Source organism: Haliaeetus albicilla, chromosome 22 (genome assembly GCF_947461875.1).
Source record: "Haliaeetus albicilla chromosome 22, bHalAlb1.1, whole genome shotgun sequence".
NCBI classification, from domain to species: Eukaryota; Metazoa; Chordata; class Aves; order Accipitriformes; family Accipitridae; genus Haliaeetus; species Haliaeetus albicilla.
In genome coordinates this window covers 18068960-18089325 of record NC_091504.1, presented here as the reverse complement: position 1 = coordinate 18089325, position 20366 = coordinate 18068960, and the positions used below count along the sequence as shown (strand labels likewise).

Genomic DNA, 20366 nt, shown 5'->3' with positions numbered 1-20366 from the left:
CAGAAAGAAAGAATCAAATGTCACAGATTTTACTGCTCATTTTCAGACCTTACCATTAATTGATGCATAGTCCTGTGTGCTGCTGAATAACTGACAACCTTCATTCTATAAATGGATGCAATTAGTATGATGATTTAAAATGTGTACCATGCAATGAATTAATGCTCAGCAAATGTCTTGAATATTAGATTTTTATAGTCTAAAGTACATATTTCAGTAATTGGGTAACCAAAGTTTATATATCAGCTTATTAAAAATACTTTGGGCTGATGTAAAATTAAAAGTTTTACCTGTGAGATTCTACTTGTATGTCAGATATATCTATTACAAAGGTATCAGTATTAGTATTATTTGAAGACTATTAGGGCAATTGCAGGAGTAATGTTTCATGAGTTAATTCCTATCAGGATCGGGCCCTTAAAAGTCAAAGCCTAACATGAAGATGTCCATTTGTTGCTATCATTAAGCAATAAAAAAATTTATATTTTTTCATTCACGGATCAAAAATCATTCACTAGACTAAAAACAGACGCAAGCTGAGAGGATTTACTTTGTATGCCACTAAACCTTATATATTGTCTAAAACACCATGCACATTCCTTTGGAATATAAATATCAGTCTGATTAGCTAGCAGATCTTGTCAGCCACAGTAACTTAGCCCATGGGGTATCTGAGCCATCACGTGGCTCTAGGACTTCTGTAAAAGGTCGAGAGGACTTAACTAAGGTCTATATAAGTCATTATCTCTGTCATTTGAAAAAGAATTAACCCAAGAGGACTCTGCAGATATTTTACCTTACAGTTTTTTCTGTTCTTGGCTTGGGGAAAACTAAGTGGCAAGGTGAGTTCAGTCTTTTCTCTAGAGCTTTGGAAGACATCACAATAATCCACACAAAAAATGCATGGAAATAACCGAAGATCCTCAAATGCCGTGCAGTTCTATAAATATGCTTGGTTTTGTCCTCAGCTTATGCACCTGAACACTTAACTGGAGATAACAGCAAGCCAGATGCACTCACTACATGTATCTGAACTAAAGGATGGAACAGCTGGCTCCTGCAGGGCAGCTCCCCTGGTTTGCCCCAGGACCTAGGTTGCAACTGCCCCACTAATCAAACCTGGCTGTCCTCATGGGGCAGCATCAAAGGCTGACAGACCAAGATCAATATGAACTCTACCCAGTATTATTTTTCATTTTACAGTAGCTTTGACATGGCTCTTTCTGGTATCCTGACAGAAGCTGAAATTGCTGCTGGTCTACAGAGCTGTCAAGGTAACATTTGTCTTTTCCATTTATCTATCAAATTCCTTTGTCCTCACTACCCCAATATCCCAATTCCAATGGAAACAGAAAAGGCTGAAAGGATGAACTAGACAATATAATGTTGATTTCCTCTCCAGGGTACATGGTGAGGTGTTCTTGTTACATTTGTTTGCTAATTACAGCCTTGACTGTTTTATCAAAAAGAGGAAAAGGAGGCAAGGTAATGGAATAGATGCAAGTTTTAATCTTTGCCAGCCAAGGTACAGGCACCTAACAGCAATTTTAAGTATGAAAAAGTCCAGAGGCTGAAATCCTGGGGTTTTTTCAGAGAATAATAATAAAGTTCCTGCTGATTTCAATACAAGCACAATATTTATTATCAAGTTATGTGAAATTACGTTTGAGTGAAGTATCTATTTACAAATGTATGTTCTTGCATGATGAAGACCATAGTCAATATTTATCCTTCTAGGTTTGAGAGATCATTGATGGAAAAATCCCACTAATCTGAAATAAACTCAGGAAAATCAAAGATTGTTGATTTGGGTTTGTAATGACCCTCACTGTACTGCAGAACGGTTTGCTGCTTTTTGACCAAAAAGCTGATTTATTTTTTTTGTTCCAGATCCTTAACTACTTTTTTTCATCTCTTCCTGCTTATTTCAGCTGCTGATTCATTCAATTACAAAACCTTTTTTGTCAAAGTGGGTCTCAACTCCAAGTCCAAAGACCAGCTCACCAAAGTCTTTGGAATTCTTGACCAGGACAGGAGTGGCTTTATTGAGGAAGATGAACTGAAGTAAGTAAATAAAAAATGAGTTACCAACAGGCTTGTGTTTTATTGTCTAAAAATGCAGGATAAGATCAGAAATACTCCCTTTCCTTCTGTCTCTTTGGATGAGAGACAACTCTGTGTGTGTGTGCGCACGCGTGTGTGTGTGTGTGTACACTTGTGCTGAAGGAGCTGCAAGACAAACAATGAAGGCAAGGCTGGATCACAACAAGAAAACACTCTGATAGCACTGAAAATACTTGTTTCATGTAGGGGTAACTGACAGACTGTGAAGATAAAAATAGCAGTTCTGCTAGAGTTTGCTTTTTATTACCGCAAGAATTTTTACTAGACTGAATTCAAAGGGCTATTTTTCTCTCATCTTTCTTTCTATCACATGAATTCTATTTTCAAGATCATATTCATCTGCCTTTGAAGTTAAAAAGTAAGGTTAGAAAAATTCTTCCACTCTTAAGAGTCTACATCTTAGGAGAAAAGAAGAAAGATAACAAGGAGGGAAGAATGAACCCTGCCACTAGGGAATCAGTTTTAATTTTGCCTTTTTAATCCAATGAAACCAAAATGTCATCAAGGATTTTTACATGTTGTAATGCAACATGCTCTTACTTTCTTACCCTTATTCTCACTGAACTTTTGCCATTGAATTCAAAATGATTTACAAAGAGCTTTTGAAATAGTCTCAAGAATTTAATCAGGCTTGGAATTTTACAGCTATTACCAATACGAAACTCTAAATGCTTTCGGTAGTGAGTATGTCTCACTCATTTGTCTTTTAACTTTTAACAGACTTTTCCTGCAGAATTTCTCAGCCAGTGCCAGAGCTTTGACTGATGCTGAGACCAAGGCATTCCTGGCAGCAGGTGATAGTGATGGAGATGATAAAATTGGAGTGGATGGTAAGACTGCCTTTATTAAATGGAGTAATACCTGCCTTTGAGACTTCCTAATGGCTAGCTCTAGGCAGCTGCCCTGCTCCATACATTGGATGTTATGGGTCTGATTCTGAGGTGCTCAGATCTGCTTTGTACTGTAAAGAGGATCTAACATAGGAGCCAGTCTATATTCTGCCCTTGGCTACAGGTGGTCAGTCTCTTTTTTCATCTACAGAGATTTTTTCAGGACTGGAACCTAAACTGATATATTTATAAAATTGCAGTATATCATTTCATTGCTTTTTACCATTGAACTATGGTACAATGTGACACTTAAATGCAACACTTCCTTTGTCTTAAGTATCTATTATATGAGTATACAATGTACTACCTTTAAGGAATGATTATGAGAGGAAGCATCATTATTTTCCCATTTTAACTGTAAAAATTAAGAAAGTACTTTTTTGAGCGTGCAATTACAAAATGTGGTCCCATTTTATTATTCTTTTATTTCTTTTTCAGAGTTTCAAGCTCTGGTCAAATCTTAACAAGCAGTCAAATAAAGACCAAGATATCTGTGCCATAAACAATCTCTCCTATTGCAAGCCTACTACTTATTTACACATTTTGTACATGGAAGGTCATGAACAATTGCTGGCAAGTGATTTCATACTGCTGGAAAACATGTGAAGTAGTGCAAGCACTACTTCAACCATGTTCCCCATTATTTTAAGCAGAAGGTCTTTATACCACTGGGAGACTGAATTGGAATCCACTCTGCTCATCTGAATTTTTGGCATTAAGGATGTAAGTAAAAATATTAAGGGAAGGAGAAATCAAAAGCATCTCTAAGGGGCATTTAATTTTCAATGTTTGCATAAATAGCTAGCACCTGTTGTAAACAACTGGAATAAATAAAATGTCCAGGTGTAAAACCTGGTTATGGTAACTGGTAGCAGTGGTATTTAATCAAGAGGTGTATTTAATGCTCTGTATGTTTTTATGGCATTCTTTATGCAACTGATTGTGTTCCATACACTAATTAAATGGCAGGACCTAGCACTAATTAAGCTGTCAATTTTAATATAAGATCAACTGGATCCAAGATGAATCTAGATTACTGAAATTGCAATACATTCAAAATTCTTCAAGGCATTACTCACCTTCCTGCCCACCTGATGGCACTATTGTTCCACTTACAAGAAGTTAAAACGGCATTCTGCTTGAATTAATTCTAGCATCCCACCTGCCCACTTCTGTTGGTGAGTTTTGCCAGAATAAATCACCTCTGAACACAGAATGCTAACATTTTGTTTTCCAAAGGAGGCGACCCTATGCCTCAGATCCTGGGAGCAGGATGGCAGTCTCAGAAAAGGTCTGTGGTGCTAGTTTGCAGTCGGGGAATAAATACCTTTTGTTGGGTCCACTTCGCACACTGAATGCCCTTTAGTGCCACCCATATGGCACTAAATATCCAGCATACCAGCTGTATGTGGCAAGTTGCACACCATGGCACAGAGATACAAAGGAGCAAAACATGGGTCTACCTGCACAGGGGTAGGAGACAGAAGCCCAGAGTTCCCCTCTCTGTCAGTATGAGAACTGAAGGTCTGCGCACAGAAAGCCAGAACAGAGATTCAGTACCCTTTAATCATACCAACACGATTTATGCTAACGTGAGTTCTTGCAAGATGAATGTAAAGAGTATTAATTGGTACCACAATTCTAATTTGTTTATTTTGCGTGGAAGTCTAATTAGAGTAGATGTGTTTTTACAACCCTCACAAATGCAAGGCAAAGGGAGCTGTGTTTTGGATACAACTAGGTGAAAAGCACTTTGAAGAATCAAGTCCCTGGTGCTCCATAATGGCAAATTGGGGCACGTTGCTGCAGTAATCAGTGTTCTGCTGCTTTTCTCCATCTCAAAACTGAGGATAAAATAACGCCCACATCTCACAGGGTTGTAAAAATAAATGCATAAATGTTTGTGAGGAAAGTACAACAAGATGAAGAGCACCATTAAAAAATTGCTAAGAAATTAGTCTTTTTTTCTTTACAGACAGGTTGAAATAGCAAGACAGAAATAAGGAATTAGGAGAATGCAAAATTCTGAACAGTGGCTCATTAACTGAAGTTCAACCAGCTTGTGCACTGATCAAGTTAGGGTTCTGGTTGAAAAGTAAGTGTGTGATGATGTCATCACAAATTTGTCATAATGCAAACACAAGCAACAATCAAATTAGGTTACAAAAATGAACTAATTGCTAACAGTACCTAACTAGACATTACAGTGTATGGGGGGTTTTAGGCTTATGCATGTGATAAAAATACACAGATATCCAAAAAGCCTTTTAAAATATCTAGATGAATTTAATCATCCAGAATATTATGCTTCCAACATGATAGTTACTACGTACTCCTTTTGAAAAATTTGGAACTCTTGAAAAGTCTGTTCTTGGGCATTAACCTTGCAAAAACCTGTACGATGACTGTCTTGTACTGTATTTGTTGGAGCTATTTAAGTTCAAAAATCTTAATTTCAAAATTACCTGCTAATGTTATAGTGGTTCTGATGCATAACATATTTATGATAAGACATTACGGAGAAGGAAGGAAACATCAGTACAATGTTGGGGAAATCACCATATTACACAAAACTAAAGCAATCTACAGGACCTTAATGAATACTCAGTAATGTGCTCATGCCAAAAATATATTTCCATTAACTCTAATTAATTAATCAGGCCTTAATATTGTAGAATTTTTCTTAACAGTGAAAAAAAGAATTATCCATCAAACAGGTTCACATTTATGATTTCAATGTCATCTCAGGAGAGCAATAAACAAAGGAAATTCTGAGGAATTAGTAACTGCAGTCTGATTGGAGAGCTAAAAACTCTCATTATTGTCAGAAAATGCTATGTATCTCAGCTGATATTATGTTTTATATTTTCACCATGTAATATGGGTCACCTGAAGATCTTCAAGCATCATACCACTATTAATGGCTAAAGGAGAGAGAAAGGCACAGACAGATAACTTTTGAGTTAGCAGGCAGCTCCTTTATTTAACCACACTTACTTCCACACTGATTAGCCTGCTACGTCTACAAATCTAAGACAATTTCACCACTTACCATTCCATTAAGAACAGTAAAAAATTAATGACAAGGTAATTCTGATATCAGCTTCAGTGATCACTCCAGAAAGTTAAGAAGAGCTTGTGACTAGAGACGTTTTTAGACCTTTCCTTCTTTCAGTATTACCACTAAGCAGATTGGTGGAGAAAATGCTGTTTTCTGTCTACAAGAATACACTTACTTACTTACTTACTTTCTTTTCTTCTCTGTCTCTCACTCACACAGGCTGTCAGGTACTGTGAAATTTCTGTAACTGCTTATCATGTGCTTTAAGAAAGCTCTTCAAATTGTGCCTGCAAGGCCACAGCTGGGAAGACTGTTGCATGATCATAACCATACATTCCCACACAGCTCCCTTAAAGTGAAGAACACTCTTCTGGAATCATAAATTTGGAGGTCTGAGACCATGGTCTGTATTCTGCAAATATTTCTACCCAACCCTTTCTACCAGAGGCCCTAAATATGTGGTTGCCTTTTGTCAATGGAATTTTGTCACATGCTTTATGCATGTGTTTTAAGCGCTTGTCTGAATCTGGACACCTGCTTCTCCTTTATTTAGAAGGCCATTTCTGTCAAACAAGTGACTTTTGATGATTACTTATGATAAGGTTAATTATAGAGTATTTTTACTTTATACCTCACTAAGGGTTATACATCCTCCTACTGCTGAAATTAATGGCAGAAATCCCACTGACATCAATGAGGACAGTCAGTGAATATAGAGTACAGCCATGTGCTAAAAGCCTTTGGTAACAGTATAGTACCACTGTACGTATCTTTTACATGTCACAAAAGGCAGCATCCAGATTATTTCACAGCCTGCAACCTTAGGGCACAGTTATTCTTAAAATACACAGAAAACCTGAACAACTAGGCTTTTAAAGATCATTCTGGCTGATACTGTCTATAATGCTGACAGCAGGCAGAAACATCTTAGACAATTACATTTAGGGTCAGAGGCAGGAAGTTGTGTTACTGAGTCACAGAAGCACTTGCAAGTGCATTTAAAGACAAACACATAGCATATCAAATGCTAGCAGAGATCTTCCAGGACAGCTTTTTAAATGAAAAAATATCCTGATCAGACCAATCTCTATGAATTAGTTACACTATTAATCAGCTAACTTAGTCTGTTCTGCTATCATTTTCAAACAGAAATCAATCTCATTTACACAGAATGATAAGGACATAATTTAAACTCAGGAAAGTACACAAGACATTTCTTCTAACATGAGAGAAGTACCTGTCGTCGTTTAGCTCCAGAACCACAGTGCTGCAGGTTGTATGTTGTATCTTGGGTTCTACAGTCCTGACCTCTGCTCTGTGCTCTGGGTTAATATCCTCTACTTGCTATAGGGAAAGAAAGCTTTGTCACTGAGGCTTCCAAGGTCTGGATTTCATCCTTCATTGTAATAATGCACAGTACCAAAAAAGTCAAATACTAAATGATGTTCTTAAACTTCTCTGTTAAATATGGTAAGAGACTATGGCCCAAGCGACCATTCAAATCAGATTCTGTAATTATTTAATTATTTCTATATGATTATAGAAGCGTGTGCCTTAAGAGACAACTTTAAGTGGCAGGATATAACTCATTTTGTTGTAAAGGCCCTTTTCAATGATTATAGCTATATTCACACTAGGATTCTCTGCCATCACCATTGAGACATCAACAGCAATGATCAACCACATAGGTTACTATCTATTTTAGTTACTTCCAAATTCATTAGAAAGGCAGAATCTGTTATCCAGGATCATGATACAATTGTTCTGGCCCTAACACAACCAGGGCTGAAAGATGGAGTTGTGTGGGTTTTAGAACAGCTGCTACAGCATCTCTTTACACTACTGTAGTTGGTCTCAGGTTAACACCTCTCCTCTGATCTCACCTGAGACAACTGCTGATGTTTCTTTTGCATCTACTTGAAGTCATGTCTTTCGTTGATTGCCACTGCTAATTAACTTTGTACTTTAGACCAAACAGAACACAAAGAGTACAAGACTAGTCCACAACCTGTCAATGATTTACCAAAATAAAACTTTCCTCTACTTATTACAGAAGTGAATGGTACTTTATTTGAAAACAGTTGTTTTATATGTTTAGATTCCTAGCAAGAACTTACCAATATGAATGTTCTGTATTTCTCAGAACTACACCTTCAAGACTAATTCTGGAAGTCTGAAACCAAAAAAATGGCTTTAATATTCCTGTATATACTGTGAATAGAGACACATTGGGGGAAAACAACAGAAGTAAAGTTATACAAGTACTTAAATCTTCAGACGAACAACTCAATACCACTTTCAGATGTCCCTAGTAGAGAAAAAAAAACAAAAACAAATAAACAAACAAAAAAATTAATAATTTTTCTGAATTTCATAGGAACAAGTCCTAAACATTCCTGGAAACTGGGCGATACTCAGATTCTGTACCAGATTTTGCACTGTTGTTAACTGCCCATTACCTAGCAGCTGTTGTTCTGGTTGAATTATCATGTATTTTCTTTACAGCATTACATTGGTTGCATAATATCTTTTAGAAAATTTCTTTTATTGATCTCAGTTTTTTAACCCCTAACATGATTACAATCACTTAAGCTAACACATACCCCAGGAGTAAGGAAAACGGGCAGATAATTTAGCTGTAAAATAGATTATCTATTTAAAACATCCCTTTAGATAATATACTCATCCCTGATTATTTCATTCTAATTGTAGTGGAGGGAAACCTGTACTTCAGATGAAGTGTCATTAATAAATAAATAAAAACCAGTAACCCTAGATTCCCACCTGTATCAATATACAGTGACATCAACTTGATTCTGAAATTCAGCTCTTTTAGGCTTTTGTAAACCATCTTTCAGCCAGGATTAGCATCACTTTTGTTGTCAGTGTTGAATTTCAAACATTAAAAGATCCCTTTGTAAGCAAAAATAGTGAACTTACTGTAGTAATCAGCTCGCTTTTATTTGCAATCATATTTTAATATAATACTAATTCTGGCTACTTTACTACTGTTGAATGCATGTAAAAACAATTTAGCACCCTGTGTGCCATGGCAAAGTGTATGAGGTAACCAGATGCCATTCTTTGAACATTTGGTGCTTATATTTTAATACAAAGCCTAAATTAGTTGCAGAAATATTTTGAGCTTATGCATCATATGCTTGCCTTGATCTCGTCATTTTCCTCTATTTCATTTCCATTTCCTCATTCTCATTAGCTTTTAATAATTATTGTTGTATGGCAAGTCAAAAGTTTAAACAAAGCAAGCAGCACAATGAGCAGTATGTAGGAGCAAGCAGAAATAAAGGAAGTCTACTATAAAGTAACATCTATGGCACTATCACAGAGGTCTAAAAAAACCCACTTTTCTCTAGAAACATCTTGGCAGTAAAAATACCAAGAGGAATCAGTAAAAAAAACCCTTCTGTTAAAACTCCTGTCAACTTGAGATGATCATAAAGGAGAAAATTCACAACAGAGTGCAAAAAGGTACCTCCAAGGATGAAAGCTATTTCAGGATGATTCTGTAGAAAGCACAGTATGTGCTCCATTCCCACTACCACCGTCTGATAGATCACAATATCATGCAAATCTCAGACAGAAAGCAAAATGAATATGTAGCACTGAACAAAGATAAAGGAAAGAACACCAAAAGACCTGAGATCAGCTCTTCAACTTGTACAAATCAGCATTGTTCAATTTGTTTTAATTAGACAATACTAATTTACAACAGCAAACAGTTCTTGGGTTTAATAGGAAAGTGTTCTTCCAGATTACTGTAGTTTTCCTACTGAAAGAGAAAGAAGAGAGCATTCTTTCGTTACTAGACAACTGATACTTGTGATTAAAGGTAAGTCTGATTATTTGTGATTTATGCCACCTTCTTTAGTGCACAAAAGTTAGCAAAAAAGGTAAAAGTATCATTAAATGATGTCTGCTTTTTCGTGTTAATTATACCTTGTATTTCTCTATCCAAATTCAGACAAGTACTATGGAACAATTGCTATGCTTGATACTTTTCTCACTGTCATTAAACCAACCATGAGTAAACCCACTGTAGTCCATTAACTTACAACAAGGTTTAGATACATTACTACTCTACTCCACAGCATAATCTGTAACTTTTGCTACTATAAAAGAAGTATTACTTGTTTAGCATACCATGCTATTTCCATAAAAAATAAACCAATGCTCATGTATCAGGAGAACATTACTTTATATACCATAATAGACACTCTAATCAAAATACATGTGGTTTTTATTGGTCTTCATCCTAGAATTTTGTCCACATAAACCCCCTTAAAGATGAAAATAGATTTTTGTCTGAGAAGGAAAACGTCATATCTGCTGTTCCCAATTTTCTTAAGTTTTTTTTCCAAAATTAATGCTCTTGAAATATATAATAAACCCCCACTTATTTATACCTATAATTTTAATTTCATATTAAGGAAATAGATTGTGAGAGTGTGTGTTGTAAAATGTATATAAATCTCCATATTAACAAAATCTGATGCCAACAACTTCAAGTCTATTATTGATTTCATTAATTTAAAATATTCAAAATAGATTAAGTAGGCCATCTGATTATACATAATCTTCCAAGGAATACAGACAATAAGACTAGCTTATTCAGCTTTACCTAGTTTCAGAGTTTTGCTGTTACTGAAGGCATTGGTTTCTGTTCCACCCCTGATTAGGGACAGCACTGTAATTTAGAAAATGGTCATGAAATATGAAATGAAGCTTACTGTAGAAAGATCACCCCAAATTATAGCATGCTTTCCTCTATCCTAGTGACAAGTTATCTTTGTCAGAATGACACATTGTCACCTCTGATCTTTCATCTCCAGCTTCCTCTATACATTCCAAAGGATCAACAGACTTGCGGAAAACAAACTAGTTTCTTTTCATAAGGATTTGACTGCTGGAGTCATCTTCCGAGGAGCGACTTTAAGGTCCAGAGGTTAACAGAAAATCTTTAGCATACTTGGAGATTGAAAGGCTATGTTTTGATGGCAGAGTTGTACTTAATTAAGCACAAGTGGATTTATTAAAAAAACCTGTTCTTCTTGTCCATATTATCTTAGGATATAAATAGAAAGAAAAGTTTAATTAGTTAAGGAAGAAATTTGAGCTAGGTCTCAAATCAAACATTTGATCCATGAAACAGTAACCTAAGTAGTGGTTATTGTCACCTTTTGAATCCTTTATAAGCCAGAGTGGCAAGCCAGAGCCAACATTACTATTTTGCCTGGTATCTCCTCAGCTATTTTTCCTTTACCTAGCTGAGAAAACTATAAAGGTGAGCAGCTGATTTGAGATTAATTAAATGAAATTACTGTGCAGAGCTGCACCAGTAGTAAGTACAATAACCATCGTTCTAAGATTTTTATTTTAATTGCTGGAATTACATATGGATGGACCTTATATAGATAAGTATCAGTTTTCTTTTTATTCTTCAGAGCTGTTGGGGGAGAAACCAGAAGAAAACCTTCTTCACTTTCTTTCTTCCACTGCATATACTGTTATTTGTATTGCCAGATGCCATGCATTCCAGTAAGACTAATTGTTAGATTAACAGTTACATAGAGTTTAAAAATGTGCTGTACTTAAATAGGATGCAGTTAAATGATAAAAAATTGATCATCAATTCACAACACCATTTATGTAATCCATCTCATTAAAAAGTATTATTTCAGCACTGCTATTTTTAAGAAAGTAATGTACTAAACCTTCTATTTGTTTAGGAATAGCAGTGATGTTGCTTCAATCAATTAGATTCATCTACCCTTAGAAGTCGTTAGCCATATAGTATTCTTTGAAACACAGAAAAACCAATTTTTTGTAAGATGCATTTGCATTTCACAAATCTGTTTGCAATATACTATTTTGCACAGGGTTAAAATGAGCCTTACAGACATTCTAAGCCCTTCTGATATTGCTGCTGCTCTGCGGGACTGCCAAGGTGAGAAAACAATTAAAACTCTAAAAATCTATTATTTTGTGTAACACATGGCATGTTTAATTCAGTCCCAAAGGAATACTGAACACGTGCATACTGTAAACAGATTCCTGTAATCTCTCTACTTAGCTGTCACAGTATATTTGTTCATGACTGGTTTATATTGTCAGTTTGTAACTTATCCCCATGTGATTTTTTTTGATGTTTAGGGGGTATGGTGCAGTATGACAAAATTCATTCTTTGACAGGCTTTATCTATCGTTCATGTTTAGAACAATGAAAATGTAACAAAGCAGCATCCTCAGACCATTTAGGAACAGTGAACGCAGTGGTCTGGGGTTAATTTATTTATTAATTTATTTTCAGCTCCAGATTCCTTTAGTCCCAAAAAATTCTTTCAGATCAGTGGGATGTCTAAAAAGAGTAGCAGCCAGCTCAAGGAGATTTTCCGGATTCTCGACAATGATCAAAGTGGCTTTATTGAGGAAGATGAGCTCAAGTAAGGATTTTGTTAACTATTTAGAAGCTATCAAAAAATTAGCACTTTTTTCTTTCCAGAACTGTTCTGTAAATGTGAGCACAAGTTATGCTGAACATTGATACAACATTCAGCAGATTGTGAAAGGTATATTTAAGTAGATAATCCCTACAGAGAAAAACAAATTAGTAAATACCTGCCTTTAATACTCAGTATAGAAAAAAATAACTCCCTGGGGCTGGATTTTGGTAGTGGGCTGAATCAATTGTATCAGGGCTGGACTTACAAAGCAGAAATGTATATGACTAAGATTTAGCTTGTCAAACAAAGCAGTGTTTGGAGGACTTGGCTATTGTGGTAAATAATTTATTTATAGATAGCTATCAGTTTGATTATACAGCCAGCATAAAAGCATAATATTCTGTGAAAATCATAATTACAGCTGTTTTCTTCCCAGGTATTTCCTTCAGAGATTTGAGTGTGGAGCCAGAGTGTTAACCACCTCAGAAACAAAGACCTTCTTGGCAGCTGCAGATCATGATGGGGATGGTAAAATTGGGGCCGAAGGTATTAACTTATTTATACATAGAATAAGGCTCCTCAGGATGTGTTGTAATGATGTGTGATTCTCTTTTATGTTGATGGTACATTAATGTACCTGCAGTGATTTTAGTGAAACCCTTGCAGTAGCAACCTGTTTAAGGGCAGAAACAGTCCCTGATCTTACAGGTTCATCTCTGCAACTCTTTTTGCACAAGCAAGTCAAAAACCCCCACCTAGGCTGCCCTAAGGAACTTTCTCATTGCCACTCACTCACAAATTTCAAGTTGTTTTGAAAGAAACTGGCCCTCATTTCTCCTCCCACTTACTCTGATATAAGGCAGCACTAGCATCACTTGTAATACACAAATGTAAAATCAAGGACAAAAGAACCAGCTCTACACAGAAGAATCAACGGCACATACATCAGCTCATTTATAGCACTTATGTCCCAACAGAAAGTCCACTAGTCAGTGAAATCATTCACAATATACAAGAGCTAGCAGCACATAGTTCAATATTTGTTTTGCATAATGAGGAGAAGAGAATGATCAAGTGTCACTACCCCGACACGAGATCCCACAACAGGCTCTGTGCATGGGGATGGATGCTGTTTATCTTCAGTGGCTGGTTAAGGATCAGATAGGAAGAAGCAGCTGGTTTAGGAAGCAGCATATTGCACTCACCCCATGGAAATGCCGGTGCGATTTAATAGCTGCTCAATGCAGAAAACTCCTGCTCTCATAATTCCATATTTCTGTGTCCCATTTAGAACAGGAAGAACACACTCACACAAAAGGCTTGCAGCCAACGGCAACTCACCCCATGAGAGAAGCAAGCTGCCTAGACGAGCATGAAAGGGGCTTAGGGAATAGCATGCAGGGAATGTGCTGGTGTGCAGATTCCCTAGCTCACTGTGCTAAGAAGACAGAACTCATCTGTTTCTTTCTTTGGAAGGAATTAAATCCAGTTCCTTAGGAAATGTGCCAGAATAAACACACATGATTTAAGAAGCAATCTATATACCAATACAATCATTCAAGGACGGGACTGATCAGATACTTTCACAGAAGCCAAACATTTAAAAGTTCCAAATAACAATATCTTATTGTACAACACAATACTTCAGTACCATACCACATGGAACTGCACAATGTTTTTGGTTTTAGACTGTGCTCTAAATCAACACTTCTCAACTGCTGAAGCATTACAAGCAGCTAATAAGACCCATGGACTCACTTTTCATTCTTCTACTTCAGCTCTTAAATACTTCTTACTCAAATTCCATATTAGCCATTCCATTATTTTTGCCTAAGATCAGTATTATGCAGAGAAGGCTAAAACTGCTCTGAACATTTTATTATTCCTTATAAATGTCAGCAAAACACTGCCTTTCCATCTGCTGTTTAGAAGAGGAAGTTTAGGCAATGTCTCTCTTCCATATGTGTTTCTTCTCCTCTGGTCATCTATCAGGTAATTGTTTTCTGCTCATTCTTAGTCTAAATTTCTTGATAAGCCACTAATCTTTTACTCTTAATCCTTTCATTTTAGTATTTCTACTGTAAATATTCTCTTATCTTTTGCAGAATTCCAGGAAATGGTGCAGTCTTAGAGGTTCAAAAGGACCAAACAAGATAGAATTGGGATGAATCTACATGAGACACTCCAAAACCTTTAAAGTCAGGAGTTCCTTATTTATCTTGACAGTGTCTGTTATTTGTTCATTGCCTTAGCAACATAATGAAACACTGATTAATGATTTTTTTTTTCATTGTGTGGACCATTTACCATGTTCTAAACTCTACTTTAGCAGACACTTCCCTTAAAAATATCCAATAAAAATTAATCACATACTGTAGCTTGTGTCTGCTTTTCTGACTGCTAAACTGAAATTTGCATTCTTAAACTGTTAATCCCTCCAAGATCTTGATTCTTTTCAGACCTTCACATATGGAACATCTGAAATCAGTGGGAGTTCTGTTTCCCATAGGCCTTCTGGATTAATCTTGAAGTTCTCAAAAGACTCAGCTCTTCATCAAAGTCTAGGAGCTCAGATATAATTGTGAGGTAGGTGAGGGTAAAATCTCACACTGACTTCCAAGTGAAAAGCAGTCATATGTTTTTGCTTAAGAAGTGGTTTCTGCATGAGACTGTTGCAGTTTCAAACCGCTCTTTTTACATCAGCCATTTAAGAGAACAAGAAAGTAAAAACCACATGCTTTCCTGCAGAAAGAACTAAAAGGAAAGCCTATGTGGACTTGAGGTTTCAGATAACTGTGAGGCTTTAAAAAGCAGACGGGAAGCAACAGATATCTTCTTGGTGGTATTTTCTAGCTTCCTCAATAGGGAGGACTAGAAGTGTGGAGGAAGGATTTGTAGAAATGCATGTTGAGAAAGCTCCAATGTACTCTACCTGGTATTTCCAGGCTACGTCTGCCATATTAAAAATGTCCTTCACAAAAGCATCCATCTCTGGGGATGGTGAAGAAATGTCTTTTTATGAACAAACAATTCAGTCGCTAGAAAAGAGAGATGTTCAGATGCTCTGGTGGAGTATTTATATATTCACTTGCTTTTGCAACATTAACAAATGCTATATACTGCAGTTCATACACATGCAGCTTGTAGGAGTCACTAGAACAAAACAGAAGCCTTTTCAGCAAAGTGAATGGTTTAGTCACTGCAGTTTCAATGCATTTCTTCCTTTGCTGCAAATGACAACGTTCAAAATTAACTGCATTTTTTCTTTCCAAAAGTCTCTATAAATACTGGTCATTGTGCAGAAAAACACCAAAACCAGAGCTGAATTGTTCATGAGATAACCAGCTATTGCTGGGGAAGACACTAAAGAATCTGAATGCGCTTGCGAGAAGGGCTATATATCTTTCAGAGCAACAAAGTCACAAAGACAGAGGGCATATGGCTAATGCTTCAATATGCTAGGCCCTTTTCTTTCTCACAACCTGTATTTTGCAAACCTAACAAAACAGTAACTGAAAAATTCCTGTTGGCCTCAAACATGTTCATCATCAAAGCAAAAGCAGTTAAATTAAAATACTCCTTTAACTCAGTGTGAAGAAAAGTTCATGGAGTGCCACTCTCCAAGACACCCTAGACAGCTGCACCAATACAAATTCTATAATGATTCATCCCCAAGTATTCACCTCTATGTCTTCTCTGCAGCCATCTACTCTTTTGGGAGCCAAGTACTGGAGAGCCAGCCAAGAAACACCTACTGCCTTATATTAATCCACAATTCTTAACAGTTGACGATTGGAAACAGAATTTTTGTCCCATTTCAAAATGTTTTCAAGCAGCTTAATTTGGCGTACAAGTTGTTTGTAAGTTGGTATACTCAGTACATGTGAGAATTTAATATTGTCATCACATTTTTCCTTTTATTGTGCAAAAATAATACAAACAGATAAAAAAAGAACATAGAATTTTAATAGTATTTCTCAACATTATTAAATATGCTCACCTGGCATAAATCACTAGAGTATCAGTGACTTAAACAGAGCTACTCAGATTTACACAAGCTGAGGATCTGACCTATGGAGATTCTCATAGCATAAGATGGATGTCACAGGGCAGTCACAAGAAATAAAGTGTGTTCTTGGCAACAAAACCAGTCTGATGACAGAAGGGTCTTGGAGGAGTTCACAAGTCCTTGTTTCAGCTGGAATAGAGTTAATTTTCTTCTTAGTAGCTGGTACAGTGTGTTTTGGATTTTGTGTGAGAATAATGTTGATAACACACTGATGTTTTAGTTGTCACTAAGTAGCGCTTACCCTAAGTTAAGGATTTTTCAGTTTCCCATGCTCTGCCAGCAAGTAGGTGTGCAAGAAGCTGGGAGGGAGCATGGCCAGGACAGCTGACCCAAGCTAGCCAAAGGGATATTCCATACCATAGAATGTCATGCTCAATCTAGAAACTGGGGCGAGTTGGCTGAGACGGGCAGATCGCTGCTCAGGCATCAGTCAGCGGGTGGTGAGCAATTGCATTGCACATTATTTGTCTTTTCTTGGGATTGTTTTTTTTTCCCTTTTAAAAATTTTATTATATTCCTTTTAATTACTAATATTATTATTATATTTTATTATTGTTGTTGTTAGTATTAAATTTTATTTTACTTTAGTTATTAAATCGTTCTTATCTCAACCCATGAGTTTTACTTTTTTTGCTCCCTCCTGATTCTCTCCCCCATCCCACTGGGCTGGGGGGTGGTGAGAGTGAGTGAGCAAGCGGCTGCGTGGTGCCTAGTTGCTGACTGGGCTTAAACCACGACAACATGTAACAAACAAATCGCTCTTCATTTCACTGACAATTAAGCGTCCTGACCTTGACTAATCATATTACATCAGGCAGGCAAATGCATGTAAAATAAAGAATTTTCCAGTTGCTGTTGCACTCTGAACCCTAGCTCCTCTCAATGTGTCAGCCTTTGCACCACGGACCTAGACAAAGAAACCCAGAGGCAAAGTACAAATTCTGTTATTCTCCACTGAGATGCAACACATTGCTGGAGCAGGTCACTGTACAGAGGTGGACAGAAGATTCATGTGGTGCCCTGGTCCACAATTTTTTGAGTGAAATTAGAACCTCATTAATTTCCCAGAAAGAAGAATGTATCACAGCTGTCTGCATCTGAAGTTCCTGTAGAACATCTGAACTACAAAATGTACTTGGGCTCAACCAAGAGGCAAGTAACAAAAAGACTAGGGAAGCACTTCTTGGCCTGATACATATCCTTTTAACTATTTTGTATGTTAAGGCTTTAGAAAAATCTTGTTCATCATTACTAATTCAAAACATGTCTCAGTTGTTTGTAGCTTATTATTGTATACAAGTTGTGCACTACAGCACCAAACAGAAAAAATACAACCCACTTACTCTACTTGAGATATTCTGAGATGTCTCTAACATACAAAGTATTGCAGTTAAAGGAAATCTTTCCATGCATTTCCATATGGAAAAAAATACCTTAAAAAACCTTAATAGTACAGCAGCTACTCCAGCAAATTACTGTTCTCTGTGGAAGAACATTTTAAGTAAAGGAAAACTTGTTGATTTGTAGGATTTCTGAAGTGGAAGAAAATTCTAAAGTTAAAACAACTTCCCTAGAATCCTTGAAATGCCAAATCATATTTTTGAATGCTCTTGTAAAACATGTGATAGGGATAACTTAAACTGGATTTAATCACTGACAAAGATACCTGTCTGCTCCATGGCCTAAAACAGAATGCCATCAGTAAGCATTCTTCTAGAGACATGGTATGTAGAATACCAATTGTTTCAAGTAGGCACTTGTAATTGAGAAAGCTCCTGGGCAGGGCTTTATTGACTGACAAGGAAGGAAAAATTAAAGATATTTACCGTATTTAAGCAGCATTTAATATGTGGATATGGGTGCTCACTGAAGGGAATGAGCAGCCACTTTCTGTAATCATATATTTAATGAATGGGATGGAAATAAGGACTGCATTAATCAACTGCATTCACTACAAAGATTTGTCATGACAGGCAGCATTCAGAAATCAGCTACTACTCACAAACATGCTTACGCATTGCAATAAAAGTTGCAACTAGTTATCAGAATTACCACTTGTACATTATATACTAAAATTATTCAGTAGACACAACAACTATAAAAATACATTTTAGAAAATACCAGAATACTTGTGATTCCATGAAAATACAGGTCTCCAGAGTTCCATTTCGTGTTCACATTATTTACCCCATAATACCTTGTGCCATGTTACCCTGTATGTGAATAGTTAAAATCAAAATATAAAAGAATAAATAATGGCTTTATTCAACCTCTAAGCATAAAAAACACCATGCCTTAAATATGTCAAACTATGACATAGTTCTTTACGTAATTCTCTCTCCCATTTCTTGCTGTGATCAGCAGAGAAATAATTAACATATTACTATAATTCATCTTCAGACCTGAAATCCTTTTAACTGTCTAGCCCCTTCCTCATCCTCTCTTCCCAGCTTTTCTTTCACATGTACTACAGATCCAGGCCAGTAAACACTCTAGGCATTCCTGTTAAACACATCAAACAAATAAAAACATTTAAATATCTCAAGTTTTGTGTGAAAGTAGATTTTATTGCTATTCAGTAACTCTGTATCCTTAATCATAACCAAAGCTAGTGTAAAGTTACTACCTTTCTTTATGAAGTCTCTGATCCTACAAAGCAAACACATCCATTATTAAACCATCTCTACTCACCATGACACTCAGATAGTTGCTCACATTCCTTGACATCACACTAAGAAGAAATCTGGGGAAGATGAATGATACTCTTAGCAGGACCCTGGCATCTAGCTGCAGTGTTGCATTTTCACATAGAGCTACAACGGCCTGTTACAGTATTAACAAAGCGTGCAGACCAGGGATACACGGGCATTGTGCTTTTTGCTGGATCACAGCGCTATTTTGTAATTTATTTGCTAAACTAATCCCAAACTGCTGAGTCTACGCATTTGTTAACACATTTAGACCACATACTGTCAATGGAACAGCTATTTGAGCTGTCAGCTGTATTTATTTACAGCTGTCAGCTCTAACACCCAGAGTGATTTATAGTATACCTTTTTGTTAAGTCTGCTACTATGCAGCTGACGGAAGTGCTCAAAACAGGACCTAGAAATAGGCTCAACAAACCAAAATGTACAACCACACAATACTATTTCTTACTCCTACATATTTTTTTTAATACATTGGAAAGCACTCATAAAGTTGTTAATTATTTGTCTCTTGCAGCAGGGGTTGTCCTGTCAAATTCCCAACATACTCGTGCAGCAGTTTAATTTTACATAATCATGGGCTAGGAATCACATTTCAAACTTGGGGTGATCTGATTCCACTTTGCAAATGTCAAGGTGTGGTGTTACTGCACATACAATTAAGAAGATGGGATGAAATTGGAACCACAATCGACGTTTCTTCCTGCCCTGTTGATTTGTACATTAGAAAAGTAATAATTTAATTGAATCTGTTATCACTTTTTGTAGATTCTCACAGATACTTCCACCAAAAGTGATGTCAAGTTACTGATGAGGATACACTGAACAGAATTATATTTTAGCAATCACTACACGTACATTAATTCCCTTCCTAGAGAAAGTTTGGCATGGAAACACCTTCCTTAGCAATCACCAATTACAGTAAGCATCCACTGTCCAACCGTACATGCCTCCACAATATATCCCTTGCAACAGTGTTTGTATTACAGCAGTAAATAGTCACCCTAGTCATAGACCAAGATCTCCATTGCATTAAGACCTGAACAAACACAC

General features: G+C 36.5%; 2 protein-coding genes across 5 annotated transcripts; both read left to right on the top strand.

Moving 5' to 3' along the window:
• The first annotated feature begins 250 nt into the window (after positions 1-250).
• Positions 251-3962, top strand: LOC104323159 (parvalbumin beta). Of its 2 annotated transcripts, none has more exons than XM_069810161.1 (5): positions 251-842; positions 1207-1274; positions 1932-2064; positions 2845-2954; positions 3453-3962. In XM_069810161.1, the coding sequence occupies exons 2-5, from the start codon at positions 1214-1216 to the stop codon at positions 3476-3478; spliced, it is 330 nt and encodes a 109-aa protein (XP_069666262.1). In that variant the 5' UTR covers positions 251-842; positions 1207-1213; the 3' UTR covers positions 3479-3962. The 2 variants fall into 2 exon arrangements, with proteins under 2 accessions (XP_069666262.1, XP_069666261.1); XM_069810160.1 differs by having other exon boundaries at positions 255-842; positions 1204-1274; positions 3453-3960.
• Positions 3963-11270: 7308 nt separating this feature from the next.
• Positions 11271-14779, top strand: LOC104323157 (parvalbumin, thymic CPV3). 3 transcript variants are annotated; one of them, XM_009926662.2, is made up of 5 exons: positions 11271-11377; positions 11973-12040; positions 12404-12536; positions 12973-13082; positions 14642-14779. In XM_009926662.2, the coding sequence occupies exons 2-5, from the start codon at positions 11980-11982 to the stop codon at positions 14665-14667; spliced, it is 330 nt and encodes a 109-aa protein (XP_009924964.1). In that variant the 5' UTR covers positions 11271-11377; positions 11973-11979; the 3' UTR covers positions 14668-14779. The 3 variants fall into 3 exon arrangements, with proteins under 3 accessions (XP_009924964.1, XP_069666258.1, XP_069666259.1); XM_069810157.1 differs by having other exon boundaries at positions 11323-11434; XM_069810158.1 differs by having other exon boundaries at positions 11351-11377; positions 12439-12536.
• Positions 14780-20366: the final 5587 nt, after the last annotated feature.

What these genes read in the sequence shown, in the direction of transcription:
- LOC104323159 (XM_069810161.1), top strand. Translation starts at nt 1,214, where the DNA reads ATGGCTCTTTCTGGTATCCTGACAGAAGCTGAAATTGCTGCTGGTCTA. An exon ending in ATTGAGGAAGATGAACTGAA is followed by an intron (nt 2,065 to 2,844) that starts GTAAGTAAATAA and finishes AACTTTTAACAG; the next exon opens with ACTTTTCCTGCAGAATTTCT. An exon ending in TGATAAAATTGGAGTGGATG is followed by an intron (nt 2,955 to 3,452) that starts GTAAGACTGCCT and finishes TTTCTTTTTCAG; the next exon opens with AGTTTCAAGCTCTGGTCAAA.
- LOC104323157 (XM_009926662.2), top strand. Translation starts at nt 11,980, where the DNA reads ATGAGCCTTACAGACATTCTAAGCCCTTCTGATATTGCTGCTGCTCTG. An exon ending in TGCTCTGCGGGACTGCCAAG is followed by an intron (nt 12,041 to 12,403) that starts GTGAGAAAACAA and finishes ATTTATTTTCAG; the next exon opens with CTCCAGATTCCTTTAGTCCC. An exon ending in ATTGAGGAAGATGAGCTCAA is followed by an intron (nt 12,537 to 12,972) that starts GTAAGGATTTTG and finishes TTTTCTTCCCAG; the next exon opens with GTATTTCCTTCAGAGATTTG.